This window comes from Gymnogyps californianus, chromosome 1, assembly GCF_018139145.2.
Source record: "Gymnogyps californianus isolate 813 chromosome 1, ASM1813914v2, whole genome shotgun sequence".
NCBI classification, from domain to species: domain Eukaryota; kingdom Metazoa; phylum Chordata; class Aves; order Accipitriformes; family Cathartidae; genus Gymnogyps; species Gymnogyps californianus.
Genome location: NC_059471.1, coordinates 61013159 through 61033656, shown reverse-complemented (window position 1 = coordinate 61033656; position 20498 = coordinate 61013159). Strand labels below are relative to the sequence as shown.

The window sequence follows — 20498 nt, the reverse complement described above, 5'->3', positions numbered from 1 at the left end:
TTCTAATATTTCAGGATTTCCTTTTTTAAAGTCTCTTTGATGTTACTTGGCAACGTATGTTTGGAGTTACGTATCTAAATGGCCTCTGCATTCTCAAGCCTTGTCTATATGAGAAGGCTCTACTATGGTTTAAGTTTCAAACCAAGTGTAATTAGATTAACAAAATCCCACTTATGTGGATGAACACTTTCATTTAAGAGACTAATTCTATGTAGCTAAACCATCAACGGTAAAATGTCATCTCCCCATTCTCTCAGCTAGGTACTTTTGGTCTCATGAGATTCTGCAAGCATTACAACTATGACCATTGAAAGGAAAACAATGAGCTTCAGACCTAGGCACCCTCCTTTTTCAAAAGAGCTTACAGAAAAAGAGGCGCACTCTTCTCTACAGACATCAAACTTATTTCATGGGGTAAATAAGATTTAGGTGCTTATCTCACATTTAACTAAACTATCACAAGACCATAAGATGGACTGAAGGCTGCTTTTTTTTCTCTATTCTGTCTGTAAACATTAGCATCATTTATAAAACGTGGCAACTCCCTAGATACCAGAAGATCCCAGAACGTGACTGTCATTGTCATGACAGAAACATTCATCGTTGGAGATTAAGGAGAAGAAAGGCAACTCTTCACAATTCAGCACTTTAACCTGTTTTCTTATTCAAATTTCACTCTGTTACACAGCAACAGAATTGCTATAATAGTGTAGTAGATTTGTTTTTATACATACCTATAAAAAGATATAGAGCTATAGACAGAGAAAGGCAGTGAGCGAGCATATTACCCATTGAAAAAATTACTTTAAGGAAACTTTCAAATTAATGAGAAAGCTGCCCTTTGTTTATCCTCTAAAAAAAATTAAGCACTATTAAAAACTTTGGAAGCATATAGGATATGCACTTTAGTCGGTGTACTCTGTGCAGAGTTTGATAAGCCTCAGTGAGTCTACTTTTAACTAGAACTACAAACTGCGCACATAAACAAACAAGCATAACGCCCTCAAAACAGTCACCTCTTGAAAGAGCTTAATTAACAGTTAATTTTGTTTGAAGGCTTAAATTTAGATTTTTGTCTGATGATTCAACATCTGGTACTTTATGTGGAAAAGACATATGAACTATTGTTATTTGTACTTTAAAGCATTCACAGCAAAACTAACCACAGGAAAAAGCTCCTTGAAGGAACACATCCCAGGTCTCATTTTCCATTTAATAAATACCATGCATATCTGCATACACACACAGTTGAACGTGCATATGGAATTTGTATCTACTTTAAGATGCATACAATTTGTGCAATGTTGCTTATTTTTATGGTAATACTCTTATTTTATTGAAAATGAAGTTTCTTGAAGTCACCAGCCAGGCTTACACAAAATTAAATCAGACATGTACTTCATCTTACTTTTGAAGGCCTCCTGATTAAACAGGGAGTGTCTTAATGCTCAAAGGAAGTCATCCTTTTACGTTTGACTTCACAATGGTATTTATTAGTCTTCCACTAGTACTTATCAATATCTGCATAATGCATTTCTTGCTTCAAATTGGAGGAAAGCATGGCAGAGTAGGGAGAAACATGTAGAAATTTTCTGTCCCTTACCTAGTTGTTACATATTGCTGTTCAAAAGCTGTGTTACGTAAAACAACAAAAAAAATTCTTCTTACAGACCAAAAAAAGTAAATTATCTGTTTTCATTGTAACTACGTTCAGGACAAAACTTGGAGACAAGGGGAAAAAAATAATCAGATTGTAACTGCATTACAAAAGTTAGGTTGTGAAAGAAGAAAGGTACGTAGAACCAATCTGTTTTTCACATGGTTGTTTAGCACATGCCTCCCCATTAGAGACCAAGGGCACTTCTAAGGGTAGATCAGCTTCCCAAGCCACGACAGTAGGACACACTCTACTTCAGTGGGGATCAGTTCAAAGGAAAAACATCACTGAATTCTGAGCTTCATACATATCACAGGTTCAGTAGTCAGAGAGAAAGGATTTTTTTTTTTTTTTTTTTTTTAAGTCCAGACACACTGAAGACAGGAAGACATTAAGTAAAAACCCATGCCCAAGGGTTGTTTTGGGGTTTGTTTCAGGTTTGGGTTTTTTTAGATAAAATTAAGTTCCCCAGAATAGCTCTGCAAGTAGAAAATTATGGATTAGGCATACGATTCTGCTGTACATGTTTAGTAAAACAAAGGCACCTGCTTATTACGTGGGAAGAACCCATTGACATTTTTGTCCAGTTATAAAAGAATTAACCATCTTCTTTGGAAAATTAGGCTGCTATTTCCTGGCATAACCTCAAACTGCTTTCATGCAAAATAGAGAAGCTGTTGAAGTACGGGCTGGATGAGCAGTCAGGTGGATTGAAACCTGCTGAATGGCCAGGCCCCAAGGGTGGTGATCAGCGGCACACAGTTGGAGGCCAGTAACTAGCGGTGTACTCTAGGGGTCAATACTGGATCAAATCCTGTTCAACAGTTTCATTAATGATCTGGATGATGGGGCAGAGTGCACCCTCAGCAAGTTTGCAGATGACACCAAACTGGGAGGAGTGGCTGATACAGCAGAGGGTTGTGCTGCCATCCAGAGGGACCTTAACAGTCTGCAGAAATGGGCTGTCAGGAACCTCATGAAGTTCAACAAGGAGAACTGCCAAGTCTTGCACCTGGAGAAGAATAAACCCATGCACCAGTACATGCTGTGGGCCACCCAGCTGGAAAGCAGCTTGGCAGGAAAGGAGCTGGGGGTCCTGGTGGACACCAGCTTGAACGTAAGCCAGCAATGTGCCCTTGCGGCAAAGAGGGCTAATGGTATCCTGGGCTGCATTAGACATACTACCAGCAGGTCGAGGGAGGTGATACTTCTCTACTCTGCACTGGCGAGGCCACACCTGGAGTACTGTGTCCAGTTCTGGGCTCCTCAGTACAAGAGAGACATGGACGTACTGGAGAGAGTCCAGCAAAGGTCCACAAAGATGATGGACTGGAGCATCTCTCCTATGAGGAAAGGATGAGAGAGCTGGGACTGTTCAGCCTAGAGAAGAGAAGGCTTTTGGGGGTGGAGGGGTGGGGGGCATTTGGGGATTGATCTCATCAATCTGTGTAAATATCTGTAGGGAGGGTGTAAAGAGAAATCCAGAGTCTTTTCAGTGGTGTACAGTGACAGGACAAGAGGCAATGGCCACAAACAGAAACACAGGAGGCTCCCTCTGGACATCAGGAAATACTTTTTCACAGCGGGGTAACTGAACACTGGGCACAGGTTGCCCAGAGAGGTTGTGTAAGTCTCCACCTTGGAGATATTCAAAAGCTGTCTGGGCATGGTCCTGGGAAACTAGCTCTAGGAGGCCTTGCTCGCACAGAGGGGTTAGACCAGATGACTTCCAGAGGTCCCTTCCAGCCTCAGCCATTCTGTGATTCTCTGAAAATAAAAGTACTTTCAAACAACCAGAATGCCCACCCTGGATCTCTGGTAGTGTCATGCACATAGCTGCAAGCTAACAAGTTCCCTCCCTCCTCAACTAAAAAAGAAAAAAAAAAAAATTTAAAAAACCACCAAAACTTTCCACAGACTTGTCACCGGTATCAGAGCAAAAACCACACATAAAATAAAGATGGGACTTGTAAATTAACACTCCCAATCCTACAAGAGGGCCTGGACCTGTCTGTGAAAAATATGAAAAAATCTACACATACCTTTTTGACTGACTGGGTCACAAAAGAAATATAAATGTGTTTTCCATGCTGGAAAACGTCTTAACCACATGTAAACTTATGACAGGGTAGGGTAAATATTCAAAACTTGTAAACTAGGAAGCCCTCAGAGTTGCATTCTCAGAAAAATATATGCATTAATGGAGCTCTTATGGGTTAATGCTCTGAAATACACTGTGTTTTATTTATTAGCTGCTAGTACGCTGATGCCTCTTCTGAATAATAGGTGAAGTATCAAGAACAACAGTTTTTATTTTGGCTTGGGTGGGTATACTGCTCAGATCTGAACACAAATCTCTGTTCTAAAAACAAAAGAAAAAACAGAACATGCAACCTCTTGGATCTGTTTAATAGGTTTCGTTATGCAAATTAAATTAATATTAGAGTTGAACTCCCTTGTTAGAAATTCATTTAATGAAGATTTTAAACCCTATTCACCAAGAAGCCACTCACATGGGATTTTAAATCATCTTTCTAAAAGTGATCTGCATAATTTTCAGATGCAGTATGAAAATAAAATTGCACTAACACGCATTAAAATCCTACTTGTAAAGCCTAATTACATTCCCACGCAGTTATATCACCAAGACCAGACTAAGTTAGCAGGCTCAGTTACCAGCTCACTGTTAACAAAACAACAGATTACAGCAATAAACTGTGTTATTCATGATTCTCATGCCTTATTTCTAACAGGAATCCTGACTAATTTGCATGTCACTCCAGAACACAGTACCTTCAAAACAAAAGAATGTAAATAGCCTTACAACTTAAGAACAAAACAAGAAAAAAACCCAATAGCCTTATAAAGGTAGCCTATTAAAATAGTTTTTTGGGGTTTTTTATAAGGACTGTTTCAGTCTCTGACTGCTGGCAGAATATTGTATTACCTAATGTAAAAATATGAGAAAGCACAATATTAAACACTGCTATGTTAAAAGTCACTCACTCCCTACTCGGAATATCTTATACATACACCAAAATTCTTTCTGTAAATTCTACTCTGCTACATCATTGCATAAATTCTAGCCTATAACGAGTTATATTCAATTTGAGCAGAGTCACGAATTGAGAGACTTTTCAATCAAGTCCATCCCTCCTACGAAAATACTGCTTGCTACCGTATGTTTTTTACAACTGTAATGAAGCCAGCTCTCAATTCAGTAGACTTGGTATACAGTTAGATATTCAATTCTACATCAAAGTGTTAGGTTTGTATTCAGTTCTCAATTTGCAGACAGAAACATTTGCCACAGAAAATCTTGACCACAACCACTGAAGATTCCTGAGTATTTCATAAAAAGAAAAATTACAGACCACTAATCACCACATGCATTTTTACAGCACTTATTGCAGAAGTATCCAGATGCTCACGTGCCTCTCAGCTTTGTATTACAGTAGTGTTTTGTCATGCTACCAGTAGACATACTTAAGGTGCTGAAGTAAATAACTCAGGACTAAGGAGGTAGATGAGGGAGACAAATTAAAAACCAATACTGGTAGACAAATTCTTTAAGTCATATGCAAAAAGACTTAAGTATATCTTTTTCAAAAACTAACATTCAGTACCTTTTTAAATTTTCCTTGTCGCTTTGCTGCAGACTGCCCCTGGGAGTTAGAATAACATACTGTAAGAAAACATGCACACACCACACAGGATGGAGACACCTTCTCTGTACAATTATGGTTATACTTTCAACCTACAGATTTTCAAACTTTTAGAGAGTCACATCTATGATCAAACATGCTCTGAAAGCATGCTCTTTCAGTTTTTTTTAAATTAATAAAACAATGCATTATTGTGTATACAGTTCGTTATTCCTGTAAGACAAGCAAGTGTTGTTAACCACTTAGCTTCAATTAATAAATTACAGAAATTCAGCCTCAAAAGTGTAAATTTTAGATTTTGACTGTTTAGTGGCATTGTTCTATTTCATAATAAATATACAGAAATTAGATACATTTTCCCTCACATTGCATCCACTTGCTGACCTAGAGACAACTTTGCTGCCTAGTCCTCCTTTTTTGTCTCCTGGTACATACTGAGGTTCACTAAAGGCAGCAGAAAGTATCTGATGCTATTTGATACCATCATTTTTCCAGTGAAATATGACCATAACAGTAATGCCTTAGACTATGGCATGAGACACACCTCAGCTAGAATTCCTCTCCGTGTAAGCTCTTAAGTATTCTTCATCACATGAAATCTGACAGGCAATACCTACCTACTTTCTACTTCCTATCCCAGAAATCACTGTATATAACCACTTAGTCTGGTTTTAAAATAAGATAGATGAGAATTACAACCAATAGTTCAAGGAAGTGCAGAATTCAAGTTAGGGAAACTATACTACACTACTGTAATGGATTTACCATGGATTTCATAAAAGTATACTTGCAACCTTGCAGGAATGACGAAGAAATATAAAACTAAGTATTTCAGAGTTCTTAGTTACCGGGTTTTTCCTCATTCATACATAAATTCTCCTGACAGACATTACCTAACCTGCAGTTACATGCAATCTGCCCCAAAAGTACTGCCTACGACCAAATCAGGTTGAATGAACTAAACTTTTCTACTCGACAAGATCTAAAGGTATGTGCCCACCTACTCACAGAAACTTATTTTCTATGAAAACATACTCTAGTTTTATACATGTTGTTCAGCCACATCTAGTGATATATGGACATAGATGAACTACCTCTAAATACTAACAATCACCAGGATTGATTCAAATTTATTCTCAGCTTTGCCATCTATTTAAAAATAGCTAAGGGAATCTTCTAAATACCTTAGCACCAGATACACACAAGAGTGATCTGGTTACTATAATCACTGTTGCACTACAGATTCATACAAGTTAGAAAGCAGTTTTTACAGGATGCTGCATTACGAGCAAAAAAAACCCTACAGCTTTTTTCTAGCATCACATACAGAGATCTTACATCATTCTGTTGGAGCATACAGTCATATTAGTGGTTGACAACATCAGTGTGCAGCAGGTAAGAATATCTGCTTACGCATTTCAGTCAGCAAAATTCCTACTACTTTGTAACAGTAACATGTATATGTTAAGAAAGCACATATTTTTGCTGAAAATTGTATGCATGCAAGGAAGAGTATAGCTGTTTATCAGAGAACCAACATGCACAAAACAATATATATGCACGTATTTTTCATTCAAAAATTATGCTAAGCTAGGCAATTAACACAAAATCACTTTTAAAGGCTCCACATCAACAAAAAAGCAGTTGCTTCTAGAAATACAAGGATTCAGAGTGGAAGAATCAGAATTCAAAATTTAGAAAATGCAATTAAATTTGAAATTATAAGATGAAAATAAAAATAGGACTACTTAGAAGTTACTCTGACTTTATAATGAAACAACTGCTTCTAAAATGTGTTATGTTACTAAACCTAGTGCTCCTTGAAGTACTAAAATCATGAAATACAGCACTTCCTGGTATGCTGTTTACTTGCTTCAAAAGTTTCAGAAAAAGAAGCCGCCATCCATTTCAAATACTCACAGCTTTCTTTCCAAGTTCTGTTTTAGACAGCGTAAGAGCTCCTGCAAGATAACATCCTGGTCCTGCTCCTTTAGGTATTCTATTCAAAGAAAGAAAGTTCAGTGTTAAAACCAGGTTCATTAATGTTCCATGGGGACTACAATAAAGAACCGAAACAGTGAAAGAGCAACACGAGGAATTACCAAGCCTAAACAGGTAGACACTATCAAAGTATCATTTTAGTTATGTGCAGAGGCAGCTGGTTAGACATAGATGAGAAAAACAGGACTTCAGTAACTTACTTGTCATCAGGCAGAGATGTAACAAAGAATGGCTGACTGTGTTTTGGTGGTAATGTCAAACTGTTGGATTTCTTCTTCCCTAAGAGAGCAAGGCTATGGTTTTCATAAATATCTAAGCTCAAGGTACTAGACAACCTGTGAGAAACAATAAATGGAAGGTCTTTGATGCGATCCAGCTCACTGTTCTGTTCGTGACGGATTTGTAACCGAATAGTGTAATCTCCTTTTTCCAGTTTCACAGAATACTGAAAGAAAGAAGTTCTCATAAATGTCAAGATTAAATACTTCACCATTCACAAAGAAATCCAGAAATAAGAATGTCATGTTCTTTCTGATCCATATAGCTCTAACCATTTAAAATATGCTAGATTGCTTAGTTTTGGAATCTCCTGAAAACAAAGTGCTTTCAAGACCTGATAGCAGCCAAAACACATTTTGGATAGACTGAAAAAAAAATTAAGTTTTCAGACCACAAAATAGGCTGACACCATTTGTTTCTATTCTAACACTGTATTAACTGTTCAAATAATAATCAGAATTCTTGCTAAACTTTCAGTTCAAAACCTCTAGCAGATTTGCCTTGATACATTTTCAGTTTACTAAGTAACTTTGGATGCTCTGTGGTTTAGAACACGGGCTATCTTCTACTGTCTCAAACATTGTACCAGCTTTCACATTGAGGGACCCAGTATTCCTGTGAGAGCTAAGGCTGCAGTTTAAAGAGCTGACAGACTTTTTGCCCCGAGCTTTTTATATATTCAGTTAGGAATAGGCAGATAACATCATCTCCATTTATTTTAAGAAAAAAAAAAAACCACCCCCACAAAACAAAAAACACCCAACAAACCCCCCCAGACTCTCAAATTCTTAGTTTTGAAAACATTCTTTCATTTCTAATCAACCTAAAAGGGCACCATGTGGATGTTTTGAGCAGTAGCCTGCTAAGTTTCCTTTCTGCTGCTGCTACTATGATACAAAAGGCAGCCCTAAGTAGAAAGGGACAATAATTCAGAACTACTCTGCTCGCAGAATCTACCTCTCCTAGGTTAGGGAGTCATGCTTCCTGTTGGTATTCCTGGATTAAGTAATTTTGAATTGCTTTAGAATTGTTCTATGACGCACAACACCAGAGATTTACAGCATGGTGGTCCACAAGGTGTAAGTAACAAACTACTCTGGCGATTTTTAGATTTTATAGCACCTTAAAAATGCAAGTTAAGGAATAGAAGTTTAAATAATGCAATTTCTGAAATTCATTTATAAGATTCAAAAGACATGCTTTAAAGTTGATCTTTTGTACCCTTCCAGAATGATCGATCTATCAAAATAAACATTACATTGATGAAGTTCAACTGTGATTTTGGATTGGTACAAAATAGTTTCAAACCCAAAAACTATGGAAAATGTTTCTCTTATACTTTTTTTTTTCCTGTTTTATTCCCCCCATTCCATGCACCACCACCCCCGCCCATGATCCAGACACATGGTCTGTTCCAGCAGAAAGAGGTTCCCACAGAGGGTACAGTAACTACAAGTCTTCTGCAAAAAACTCCCTTTGAAAGACAGCAACAGGAAGTAAACCAAGCTATAGCATTTAAAAGACTGTTTGAAGACATCAACAGCACAGAAGACAGCTTTCATGGATACAGAAGCCTCTGCTCTATCAGCAGACAAGTCAGAGTACAGAAAAAATAATGGATCCTTTCCACCTTAAATAGAAAATTTCAAGGCATCATCTTTGTAAAAAACCCAAACATAAAGACAACAAGAACTTGAATTCACTTCTTGAGAAGCACCAGTCAAAATTACAAGAAATGACAAGTTAACAGCTTTTTGTAGAAATAAAACACACCATAACTCTCCTTCCTTGGAAGAGAAAAAAAAATCATAATGTTCTATTTCATGGAAACAAACCTGTCATTACTTTTTTCATACAAACATATCACCACTGAACCTGTCTTCTTGTGAAGATATAAGAACATTATACCTATGCATCAGGAAACATTAGGAGCTAACAGCAGGCCTGGGAGGTGAAAAAGAATGAAAATTTTCACACTGTGCAGAAAACAGAAAGTAAAATAAATACATTACTCTGTACCTGGTGTGGATAGGCATCTCCTGAACCCATCTGTCTTTTGTTCTGGTCAAAAATAATCCACAGTTGACTATCAAATTCAGATTCATACAACAATTCACAAAGAAGTGGACAGCTTGGAGTTACTTCTCCACTCTTAGGCTATTAAAAGAAAGGTCAAAACATTTAATCCACTATTGAATAAAACAAGTACAATCCCTACACACATATTCAAAAGGATACCTGAAGTAAAGTCCATTTCAAGCAACAGTAGCTCCTAAAGAGAACCAAATCAGAATTCTGACTGTAGAGAGTCTACAGTGTGAATCTAGACCTCATTTCTGACTAGAAAGCTAGTTAAAGTTAAAATCTGGTTTCAGAAAACATGCTGTATTTATTAACGACTTTTAAAAAAACACCACCCATAACCCTTACCTGATGGAAGTTATAGGTCAAAATCATCTCATACAGTTGACGATTATTTGGTAAAATATCTCTGGAGCCCAAAGGTTTTATTTTTGCACTCACTGGTCTGCAGTTAAACAACAAACAACAACACAAGGTACTCTTAAGAAACATGTATCCTCTATCAAAATTTGTCTTGCTTAAGCAGAAGCATATTCTGAAGTACAACTGAATTCAGCACATGCAATAACATCTCTTAAAATATTGTAACTATCCAGGCAGCATAAATTCCTCAGTTAAAATGAATGCCAGTTCAAAAACAAGGTTTAGTGACATTACAGACACTGCCAAAGAAAGAAGCCAATAGAACTTAGCAAGCACGTCTAAACGCTTAATAATTAAAGGCCATTAAAAAAAATTAAAAAATGGGAAAACCAACAGACTTCAGGATCAGGAAAAAAAATCAGGTTACTTTACATCTCTAGTATCCATGCTGCAATCAGCAGCAATCAGCACTTTTATTCATAGATTGAAAGATTAATGGTACAGTAATTAGAGGACAGAATAAACAGTTGATAATTGTTTGTTATAGAAGTATAACCTTCTATATCAGAAGAGAATCTGTAAGAGGCCTTACAGAAATCAGAGTAGTAACACAGAAAAATGTTAACATACACTCCTTATGTAGTGTATGTTAACTCAGATACAGCTAGGACAAGGTATTGCTCAGAGCAGCACAGACACTTTAGCATCAAAGACCTTAAGCATCAAAGAATATAGGCTAAATAATAATGATATAGGAAAATCAGAGCTTTGGAAATAAAGAATAGTAGAATGAGGGTGGCCTGGCATTATTTAAGTTTACATTTCTTTCATTCATTCTGACAACCTTTAATTACACGATCAAAATTTTTCTATAAGATTCTGTCAGCTCTTTCATTGCCAAGAGCACAGACCAGTCACCCAGCAAAATATCTGGGTCCATTTAAAACCCAGGTTTCCTAGTCTGGCAGACACCAGATACACTGCTGACAGAAGTCTTAAGAACTGAGTTATACCACACGTGATACGTCTCCCTAATACTCACCCTACCTCCAAGCATTTGAAACTCAAGAGACCAAATGATAAGCCATTCAGTACTTTTTTTCCTCTGTCTTATGACTCATTACTTCATTCAAGAGACAGTATTCATGCCTTAATTTAAATACATAAATATTTCTCATTAGTTTACTTAACTGCAGTTCATTTACTGTCAGATGAGTGCCTCAAATATTACAAGGAGATAAGAGCATCTCCATTTTACAAACCAAGAATGAGGCAAACATATATTAGGGGACTGTTTTATTTCCTCACTTAAGGCGTATCAAATTGGGTATTTCTGAATGTAACATTAGGTGGCATGTTCATTAAACAATAAACTGCTAGTGACCTCAATTCCAGTTACAAGTATCCAAAAGCCCCAGACAGAGCCCAAGGTCTCCACTGAGAAGCCCAAATAATGGAAAACTTTGGATTACTGACAACCGTGAAATTGTCTGGCCCAAGTCTTAAAAGTACTGCTTAAACTGTATGGCATTTCTTTTTCTTCGTGAAGTGACCAACTTTAGTACTTGCTGCATTGGTTCGGAATTTTCCAACAAAGCTTTTCCTCCAAATCAGCATGTGTCAAACTGACAAGATAAACACAACTTTCCACACAAAATTCTGCACTGGATCCTACAAAAACACTTCCAATCAAGCAAGAGAGAGAAGACGGTCTTCCCAGGTCAAAATTGGGCGGGACCCGAAGCAGCTGCTTAAAAAAAAATGAAACAACAAACAGTAGCACCAAATAACTCTAAAATTTGTTTCTTTAGATATTAAAGTGCCTTTTACCTCTAAGTGTCTCCTTCGGAAGCAATGGAATATTTTTGTAAACGTTTTTTTAAAAAATTAGCTTAAGGAAAATAATACATATGGAAAAAGTCACCGTAATTCTCAAATTTTGTGAAAGTTAAAAGGAACCAAAAAAAAGAATGCTGAGAAATTTTATTAATCGATGCTTCCAAACCTACTTAAAATTTGACAAGAATATTGTTGTTATCCTAAATTTCATTGGTAACTTGTTACTGTTTTAACTACATACGAATAGTTTTCCCACTTTCCCAATACAGTTCCCCAGAAACTCTACCTGAGCGTTTGAACCCAGCTTTTCAGATTTATGCATGGAGCAATATCTTCATACTTCAACAGGGACTGAACATCAAATCGTACGATGCCTTCTGAAGCATGCTAAAGAAAGAGTATATAACAATTATGCTTCTGTGCACTTATAACATCAGATGTGGACCATCTGATATGTCCCTCAAAAATACAACGCAAGCTGTATTTATCTATACTATAAGAAGTAACACTGTATGAGTTTGAAAGTGTCACAAGCTTACCTCTATTTTACAACAGCAGATATACTGGGACTTGCAAAACTTTAGCAATTGGAGCTAAAGTCTTATTTATATTTTTTCCCCCCTTAAGTACTTTGTACAGAACTGTACAAGTCACACTTCAGTGACTTTTGTGACAGTTTCCTTTGAATATGTAATCCAATAAATACAAGTGTTATTCATCTAGAATTTTAAAACAAGTATTTTATGGTGCTTCTGCTTATTATTATTATTACAGAATTTTTTATTCTGCAATAATTATTACTATTACAGAATATTTTTTATTATTCTGTACAGACTACTATCACAGAATAGTTTAACTTTGCAAAAAAGAAACAATAATACATACACAGGCTAGTGACGGGCAAAATCATTTGAAAACTTTTTTCCTAGCAGTATCCCATGACAAAGCCACCAGTATATCAGCACTATTAAAATTTATTTTATGAAAGTCACAGGTGCTCAAGAAGGAAGGGCAAAACTGTTTGTATTTTCTCATTTTTAAGACTCTATTATTCAGTTGATGTAATCCCGCTGAGGTAGGGGGAGCTGCTATGCACACCACCACCACCAGCTCTTTCTTTTCCTGCTCTACTGGTTCAAGGCCTGGTACCTTAGCACAATGCACCCACTCTTTTTTCCCCAGTTCATTCAGCTCTTAGAGCCTGAGTACATCCAAATTCACCCATGGGACAGCTATAATTTGCTCTGGCCCTTAGCTGAAAAAAAGGGAGGATCCAGGATAAATTAGCATGGTGCTGCTTCATGTAGGTATTGCCATCTCAGCTATCAAAAGGAGCCCTCTCATGAGGGAGGCAAAGTCAAGCCCAGCCAGGTTGCACAGGACAGCAAAGAACACAGGAGCAAGACAAAGTCCTGTAAATATTATGATACTAATGTTTTTAGCAACTTTTTCAATCCTTTAGTATCACAGAGCCTTAGGAATCACGACACTGCCCATCCACTGTGCTTTCAACCACCCTAAATGATGAATCTCAAGCCAATTAGCACATCTCAATAAAACACTGAACAGAAAATAAATTTTAATGACATTTTATTCTGAAAATGGTATTCAGAGTATTGTCTTTTAGCAATGGTAGTCTAGATATTCAAGTTCAAGAACTGTGGTCCCAAAGTTCATTCACACAAACACTTGCTAGTGTAAGTATAGTTACAATTTCAGTCTTTTAGTATGTCTTTTCTATTGGTGTTGGGTTTGGGTTGTTTGTTTTTCTTCCTTTCTATTTTTTTCCCCTAATGAAAAGGCATAGAAAAAATCATAAATAATGGTAATGGGCATTTCTGTGGGACTGAACTCTTATTTACCTATTTTTTAAGAGAAAACATGAACGTTTCACGTATAAAGATACTTTCAGTCTTTCTAAATACAGGCAAGAATGAAGAAAAGTTTTTTATTCTGAGATACCATAGGACTTCAGAATAATTCAAAATAAACACTCTAGAAAACTTACCATGTTTAGCTGAGGAGTAGCACAAAGTACACCATGGAAAGAAATTGTGTAATTAATGCTAACATCACTAAGGCTTGCCCACCACCGAGCAACACAAAATTCAATGGTTTTTCCAGCCTGGGTTAAAAAAAAAAAAAAAAAAAAAAAAAATATCACAAAGTTAGACTCAAGCTCCCATCTTCCCCTTCTATTCACCCCAGCCTCCCTCATCCCAAGCCAAATAAATCGGAGTATAGCTCAAAAAAGACCCTGTTATGTCCAGTTTACTCCAATTGTATAGGTTTGTACAGTACCAAATAAGACATTATACTTGGTCCAGAAAACACAAGACAGCTCCAACAAAATAGGATGACCGATGACCACATCAAAACAGAGAGTGTCAGGGTAGACCCAAAGGGAAAGGTACAGCTTTTAAATGTTACGTCTTCCTTTCCTATCCTTCAAACTAGGCAGACAGGTTAGTTCATCGATGAGTTTTATATGTGTGCCCTAGAAAACGTGTATCAGAAGAAGAGATCCCACTCTCTGCCTAAATAAGATGACATGAAGCTTGGGAGGTTTGGGGGTTTTTTTTGTTGTTTGGTTTTGGTTTTTTAACTAATGTGATAAAATTCACAATGTGTCAGTGGGACAAACTTAGCTTAGGGTCCCCCACCTGACATTTTCACAGATGGTAAGGTACTGAATACCACAGAAATCATAACCACTCTTAGGCTTTAGAGCTATATAACTAAATTAAGGCAGGGGACAAACTTGAGAAGTGGACTCTGTTATCCACACCCCTGAACTGTTAGCTCACTCCCTGGTACTGTTTTGGACTCTCACGCTAGCATTATTCTAGCTAAGCCTGCTGTATCTAAGCAGTATGAATGTAAGCCAGTCAGTTATCACCTGGCTTCAACAACAAGGAGATGTCCCAGATTATCGCATTAAGCACTAAAGGCAAAATATGCTGAACTACATCTATCCAACAAGTCATAGCCCCTATTTGAAAGGGAAACAAACTGGTTTGTATAAACAAGTACCAACAAATTGAAGAGATTAACATATATTATAAGGGCATTACCAAATAATTAAGAAAGACTAGAAAGCTATTAGAGATATTTTCAAAACTGAAAACCAGATGCATTCACTACTGTAATAAACCTATGATTTCTTGGGTTTGGGGTTTTTCTTTGTGGGAAAAAATCCAGAATGAGTTATGTTATACTGCACTGATATATCACTTTCTCTTCCCCCATGCCACCCTAAGGTAACTTACTAAGACAGGAAATGCTTCAGTCACTGATCCTTTTTCTGGTAAGGATGAAAATTTGTAGAACTCATGACTTCTATATGCTTTTTGTTTCACCAGCTGAACGGCATGAAGCACAAACTTGGCAGTCACATCAGCTGAACATGAACATACTGTCACTTCTAGATTAAAGAAAAAAATTAAGCTTAGTTTCAAGAGCCAAGAATTTTAGAAGGAAAGCAGGGATTCAGCAGAAAAACACTAGTTTCACAAGTAATTTGTAATTTAAGAAGTTATGCAGTACCCCAAGTGGCTCCATATGTGAATAATGTTTATATATCAGTTATTTACAAAGACCCTTTCAGATTAAGGAACACTAGCTAAGTTCAGAGATCAGTTAAGAGAAACATGACTCAACTAAATGGTGAAAATTAATCAGATAGTACAGATGTATAAACTGTATAGGACGGACCGCTGCTGAATTCCAAATTAAGAGTCTTACCACTAACTTCAGTCTAAATTAAAGATTCTTGAAAGGATTATTATTTAGTAATCTCACACAGGAAGATGAGGGAAAAAAACCTTTTTTTCTTCCTTGCAGAACTACGAGCTACTTGCCCATTACGAAAAGCACATTTTCTTCAGTTAAGACATCTTTCAACACTACATCCAACTGTCCTCCAGTTATGGGCAATCAATTCAGATTGTATTTGCTGGTTTCTAGAAGAATGAGAATCAGGATTCTACTATACCAGAAACCATGAGATAACTCAAAATCACTCCTCAGAGCTTAAAATCAACTAAACATTTTATGTGTTCATGGGTCAAATCCTTCAGTTCTTATTCAGGCAGAACTCAAAATGATTTCTAAACAGCTTTCTCAAGTCTGACAGATGCGATTTTTTAATTTAATTAATGTGGTCATTTTCCTTACCAGCCCACGTAGCTCCCTGTGGAACATCAATGAAGTGCCTTCGGATTTGACCAGGTTTAAAATGAACATCTGTGTATGTCAGGTCATAGCTTGATGATTCATCAACTCTGTATGTCAAAAAGAAAACACAAACAGTAATCAAACAAGCTGTGAAGCCCTTTTCTTTTTTAAAGTATTTTTAAATGCAAGAATACTCTCAAAAAAGTGTACAACGAAGATATTTAGTCCTCAGCACCAATTAGTTTTATCTGTACTAGTATAGAATCTTACAGCACAATGTATCTAAAAGATTTAAAACATCAGCTCCACCACATAATGTAGATACCCTCCCCGCCTCCCTGAAGTTACTGTGCTTAAATATAAATATCGAAGAATCCTCGTTTTCAGTGGATCTGCTTTTCCTGGCTGAGTGACTAAGCAAGCTAAGGTATGTAAGAAGTAATATTTCTATGAATGAGTTAGAGAAAAGTTTTGGTTTTTTTTCCTCAGGGCAGATTGTCCACTGAATAGGTTTAATAAGATACTCTCCTTCCTTATCAACATCATTGAAGTTGTATGTTTAAACCAATGATGGGCACAATACTAACTCTCTAAATTCGCTGTATTAAAGTCATGATGGAAGCTTATCCCAATGTTCACCTGCCAAATAATGCCCCCTGCCTTTATGTACTCTAGTCCACCAGTTAGAAATGAAAAAACAAACTCCAGTTGACCTACACCTACGAGTATATTGATTGATAATTTGGTCAACAAGCCAGAAGTCGTCTGTATTCTGATGGACCAGGAAGCTGCTGCCACTGTGGCTAAGCCCACCAGAACACACTGAACACACTGCCTTCTGGCTGCCAGGACCAAAACTACAAAAAAGCCACTGCTGTATAAGTTTGCTGTGAGAATCTTTTCAGATCTCTGCTCCCTTATCAATGTTAGTAGTAAGTTCAAGAACTCCCTGAGAAAGAAGGTGGTGAAATAAATGACAAGTAAAGTGGGTACAGAAAAGTAAACTAAACTTAAAAAATGCAGATAAAGCCTGGGTTTACTTACCTTGTTGGTATAATAACAGTTATAGGAACTCTGAACAGAGGACCTGCATTAGGCATTGCTATATCATATCCACACACCTAACAAAATAAAATACAGCCACTTAATATCTTTGGTCAAAATGAAATTAGGTCAAAATAGAAGACAACATTAAACTTAAACTAGTTGCAGAGTATTTTGAATCTTTGTAGTTATCACTGAGAAAAAAAAAAAGAAAAAAAAAGATCTTCATTTGACCACCGTCACCCTAGAAATAGTAAAACAGCAATATTCACCAAGAAAAAAAAAATTAGTTTTCACACTTATGCTCATTTCAGTCTTTCCCCAGAAGTTTTCAAGCTTTCAACCCACATTTGATAGTCCCTATATCAAAAGCTCAATCTAGTCTCAACTCAGAATTTGTCCCAAACAGCCTTATTATTTTATTTCAGCTATTTTTGTTGTTGTATTAAAATATTTTAATCCTTGTTTTCCAGGATTATGTTTGAGAAAATACAGTTCGATTTACCATGCCTTTCATGGCCAAGCTTTAAATACTATCTCTGAAAATTTGTTCCATCATCACTTTGCTAAAATGTTCTCAGTGGTACCATAGAAGACTCGCAACTCTAAGCATCTTAAGCAAGTTACTTCTAAAAAGCAAGCTGATATCATCTTCATTATCATCAACTACAATGCAATGGAAACATTTCAATGTTAATATAAGGTTTGGGATGAGGATGGAGAGGGCTGAAAAATATTTTTTGTTGGTGGATTTCTTTTGCAGAAGTGAAAGAGGATGGTTGGGAGAGAAAATGAGAAATTTAATGGCTTTCGTATTAAAGTTGTCCAAATTTGAACGTAGCTGCTCTAAGTCAGCAAAATGCTTCTGCTGTACACAGCCATTACCACGCCCTCCACCTTCCAAAATGGGATGAGGTAGAGGTGTGGAAACAAGAAAATAGGTTGCATCACTGTACCCAAGCAACTAAAGGTAAAGCAAAATCTTGGGTCCATATAAGACTGCATGGCAACACCACAAAAGCTAGGCCAGTCCTTAAGCCACCACAGAAAGAGAAAATTTAAGACCTCATAAAAACACAAATCTCTACCCTCAGTAATAATACAGGACTGAGCCAGATAGTCAAAGGTGAAAAATATATCCAGGGGAAAAAGCCTTAATGGTTATTTATTTGGTTTATACTTTCTATAGGTTTTTATTTTTTAAACACAGATACTCAAAGTCCCATTGGCATGTGCTATACAACATTGTATAGCAGAACTATTGCTGAACCCTGGATTCAGCCCGTATAGTGAAATGGAGTGTGGCAGTATTTTCTGGTCTCTACAGCACACATTTTTATTTCCTTAAAAATTGCTTCTATAAAAAGTTGATAGAGACCACATGAAAAGGAAAGGGCACACAATCTTGCTTAGAACACCAATACCTCTGTATAATGTAGTCCTTCTCTCAGGCCACGTGGATCCACACGAATATTTATGTGTCGACACTGGTTCATAAGCTCTAAATGACTAGGACACTGGACCCACGGTGCATTTGAAATTAAAGCTAAATGAAGCTGGAGAGATATTCTTTCAGTGTTTTCTGTCAAGAAACAAATTTAAAAAACAGTTCAATAACACAAATATGTGCTCATATTCTACTGTAACACAGTATTTGCCATTAAAATGTACACATCAATAAGAATAGCACCAGTGTACAGTAAAATAAAGGTTATATCCAACTTTGAACTTTTCCTCCATGAAACAGTCAAACCTATCAAAGTCAAAGGTAGGCTAGTAAGGAACGCTTCAGTTACCCACAACATAGTCTGGAAGCAGGTATAAACTTTCTTGTATAGATACAAAGTCTTGCCTAAAGCAGAGAAATACAATAAAAAGCAATTGCACTGATTCTGAAGGTTATGCTAATTACCAAATTACATTATAGAGCAATGTAAGCAAGAGGTAAAGTCTATTAAAAAATTACTATGATAATGTAGTCTGACTTTGCAAATAGTCAATTTAGCTGATTTCGCAAATTAGCTTCCATGTTAAAAAAGCTACGGGTTAAAGCACAGCTTCCAGAAAAGCATCCAACCCTAGTTGAAATGTTTTAGTGATTAAAAACCAGCTTTCTCCTCCTCTAAAGACTGATGACACTTTGAAAAAAAAATTTCCACGTTTCCTAGTCCTAATTAACGTTAGCTTAATTTTCAGACCTTTCATTACATCTTTGTTAAGTAGAGAAAAAAAGCACTCATCAGATGTAATTCCCTCATAGGCACATGAGAAGTAATAAAAGCTCAAAGAGAACTTCAGACAGACTGAGCAGATCAGCCTCTCAACCTCTTACTACAGTTTCTCAAACTCAATCTTGTTGAGGACACCAGACACAGCACAGAAATAATAATTGGACAGATACTAGGGAAACAACATCATGCTACAAGCCAGTCATCCATTACAAATGTCTAACTGTGTTTTCAGATTGTTTGCTTCCTGCAGAAGAGTCTATCATACAATTATTTTATTTCTCCACGTCATATGGTTAATTTAAAAAGCACTCGTAATGTAACCTGTCAAACAACCAAGCTACTCTGATTCAGTAACCTGTCCTGATTCATATCCTTTCTTCCCCTAAATAAACTCACCTCTGTCACATGCCAGCCTTCTTGGGGATCATCGGTTTTAGGAAAGGAATTAATCTCAGTAACAAGCTCTCACATGGATCATTTTTTGAATACAATCTAATTCAGCCTCTCAGTGAGTTCCAATTTGTATTTAATAAAGCAAAGCAGGGCAAAACGGTTTATAGAGAAAAGACGTCAAACCTTATTTTGATTTGCACAAGTTATTTTCACCCTGTTAGTAACTAGAACCTGTATCAATTCCTGTATTGCCTTTAGATATATTTATGTTTATCCATTATTAGATACTGAATGCAAGTCTAGTTTGTTAAACTTTTTCTCAGGTTGTGGAAACTTAGCTAAAGTCCAAATCTAGAAGTTATAGTCTTTAAATAACTGAGGAACTAATTTCTGGGTAAGTTATTTCATCTTTAGAACAGTAATAATTCTTTGTTAAGAGTTATCTACAACAAAAACCCTGAAGTTCTACAATTTCATGAAACATTAGTGATATTTGATTATTTTTCCGTATTTTTCCCTAGCCCCACAACTTCACTTTACATTTCTTCAGAACAAAGACAGATCCCTTTTTTCAGTGAGAGGAAGCATGAAGCAACAGACTCCCCCAAAACATGGAAGTGCTGCAGTTACAAGTCTGAGGTTAGAATGGAAAAGTTGTTTAGCTGCACGCCTTCATTTACCATGAAATTTAGAGATGCACTTACTCCTTTTACGGTACAGACTCCTATCACTCCTCATTATCACAGCTTTTTTTGTTTAAAGATTACA

General features: G+C 36.6%; 1 protein-coding gene across 1 annotated transcript in view; it reads right to left on the bottom strand.

The window, feature by feature from the left end:
- TPP2 (tripeptidyl peptidase 2) overlaps window positions 1-20498 on the bottom strand; it is a 56875-nt gene that overhangs the window by 15603 nt on the left and 20774 nt on the right. The window contains exons 14-24 of the mRNA XM_050891963.1: window positions 18531-18688; window positions 17107-17183; window positions 16063-16169; window positions 15156-15310; window positions 13895-14011; window positions 12173-12273; window positions 10033-10129; window positions 9622-9759; window positions 7524-7768; window positions 7243-7321; window positions 5284-5322 (exon numbers count right to left, since the gene is read on the bottom strand). Of these exons, the coding sequence (XP_050747920.1) occupies window positions 5284-5322; window positions 7243-7321; window positions 7524-7768; window positions 9622-9759; window positions 10033-10129; window positions 12173-12273; window positions 13895-14011; window positions 15156-15310; window positions 16063-16169; window positions 17107-17183; window positions 18531-18688 (1313 nt within the window). The remainder of the gene's footprint in view (window positions 1-5283; window positions 5323-7242; window positions 7322-7523; window positions 7769-9621; window positions 9760-10032; window positions 10130-12172; window positions 12274-13894; window positions 14012-15155; window positions 15311-16062; window positions 16170-17106; window positions 17184-18530; window positions 18689-20498) is intronic.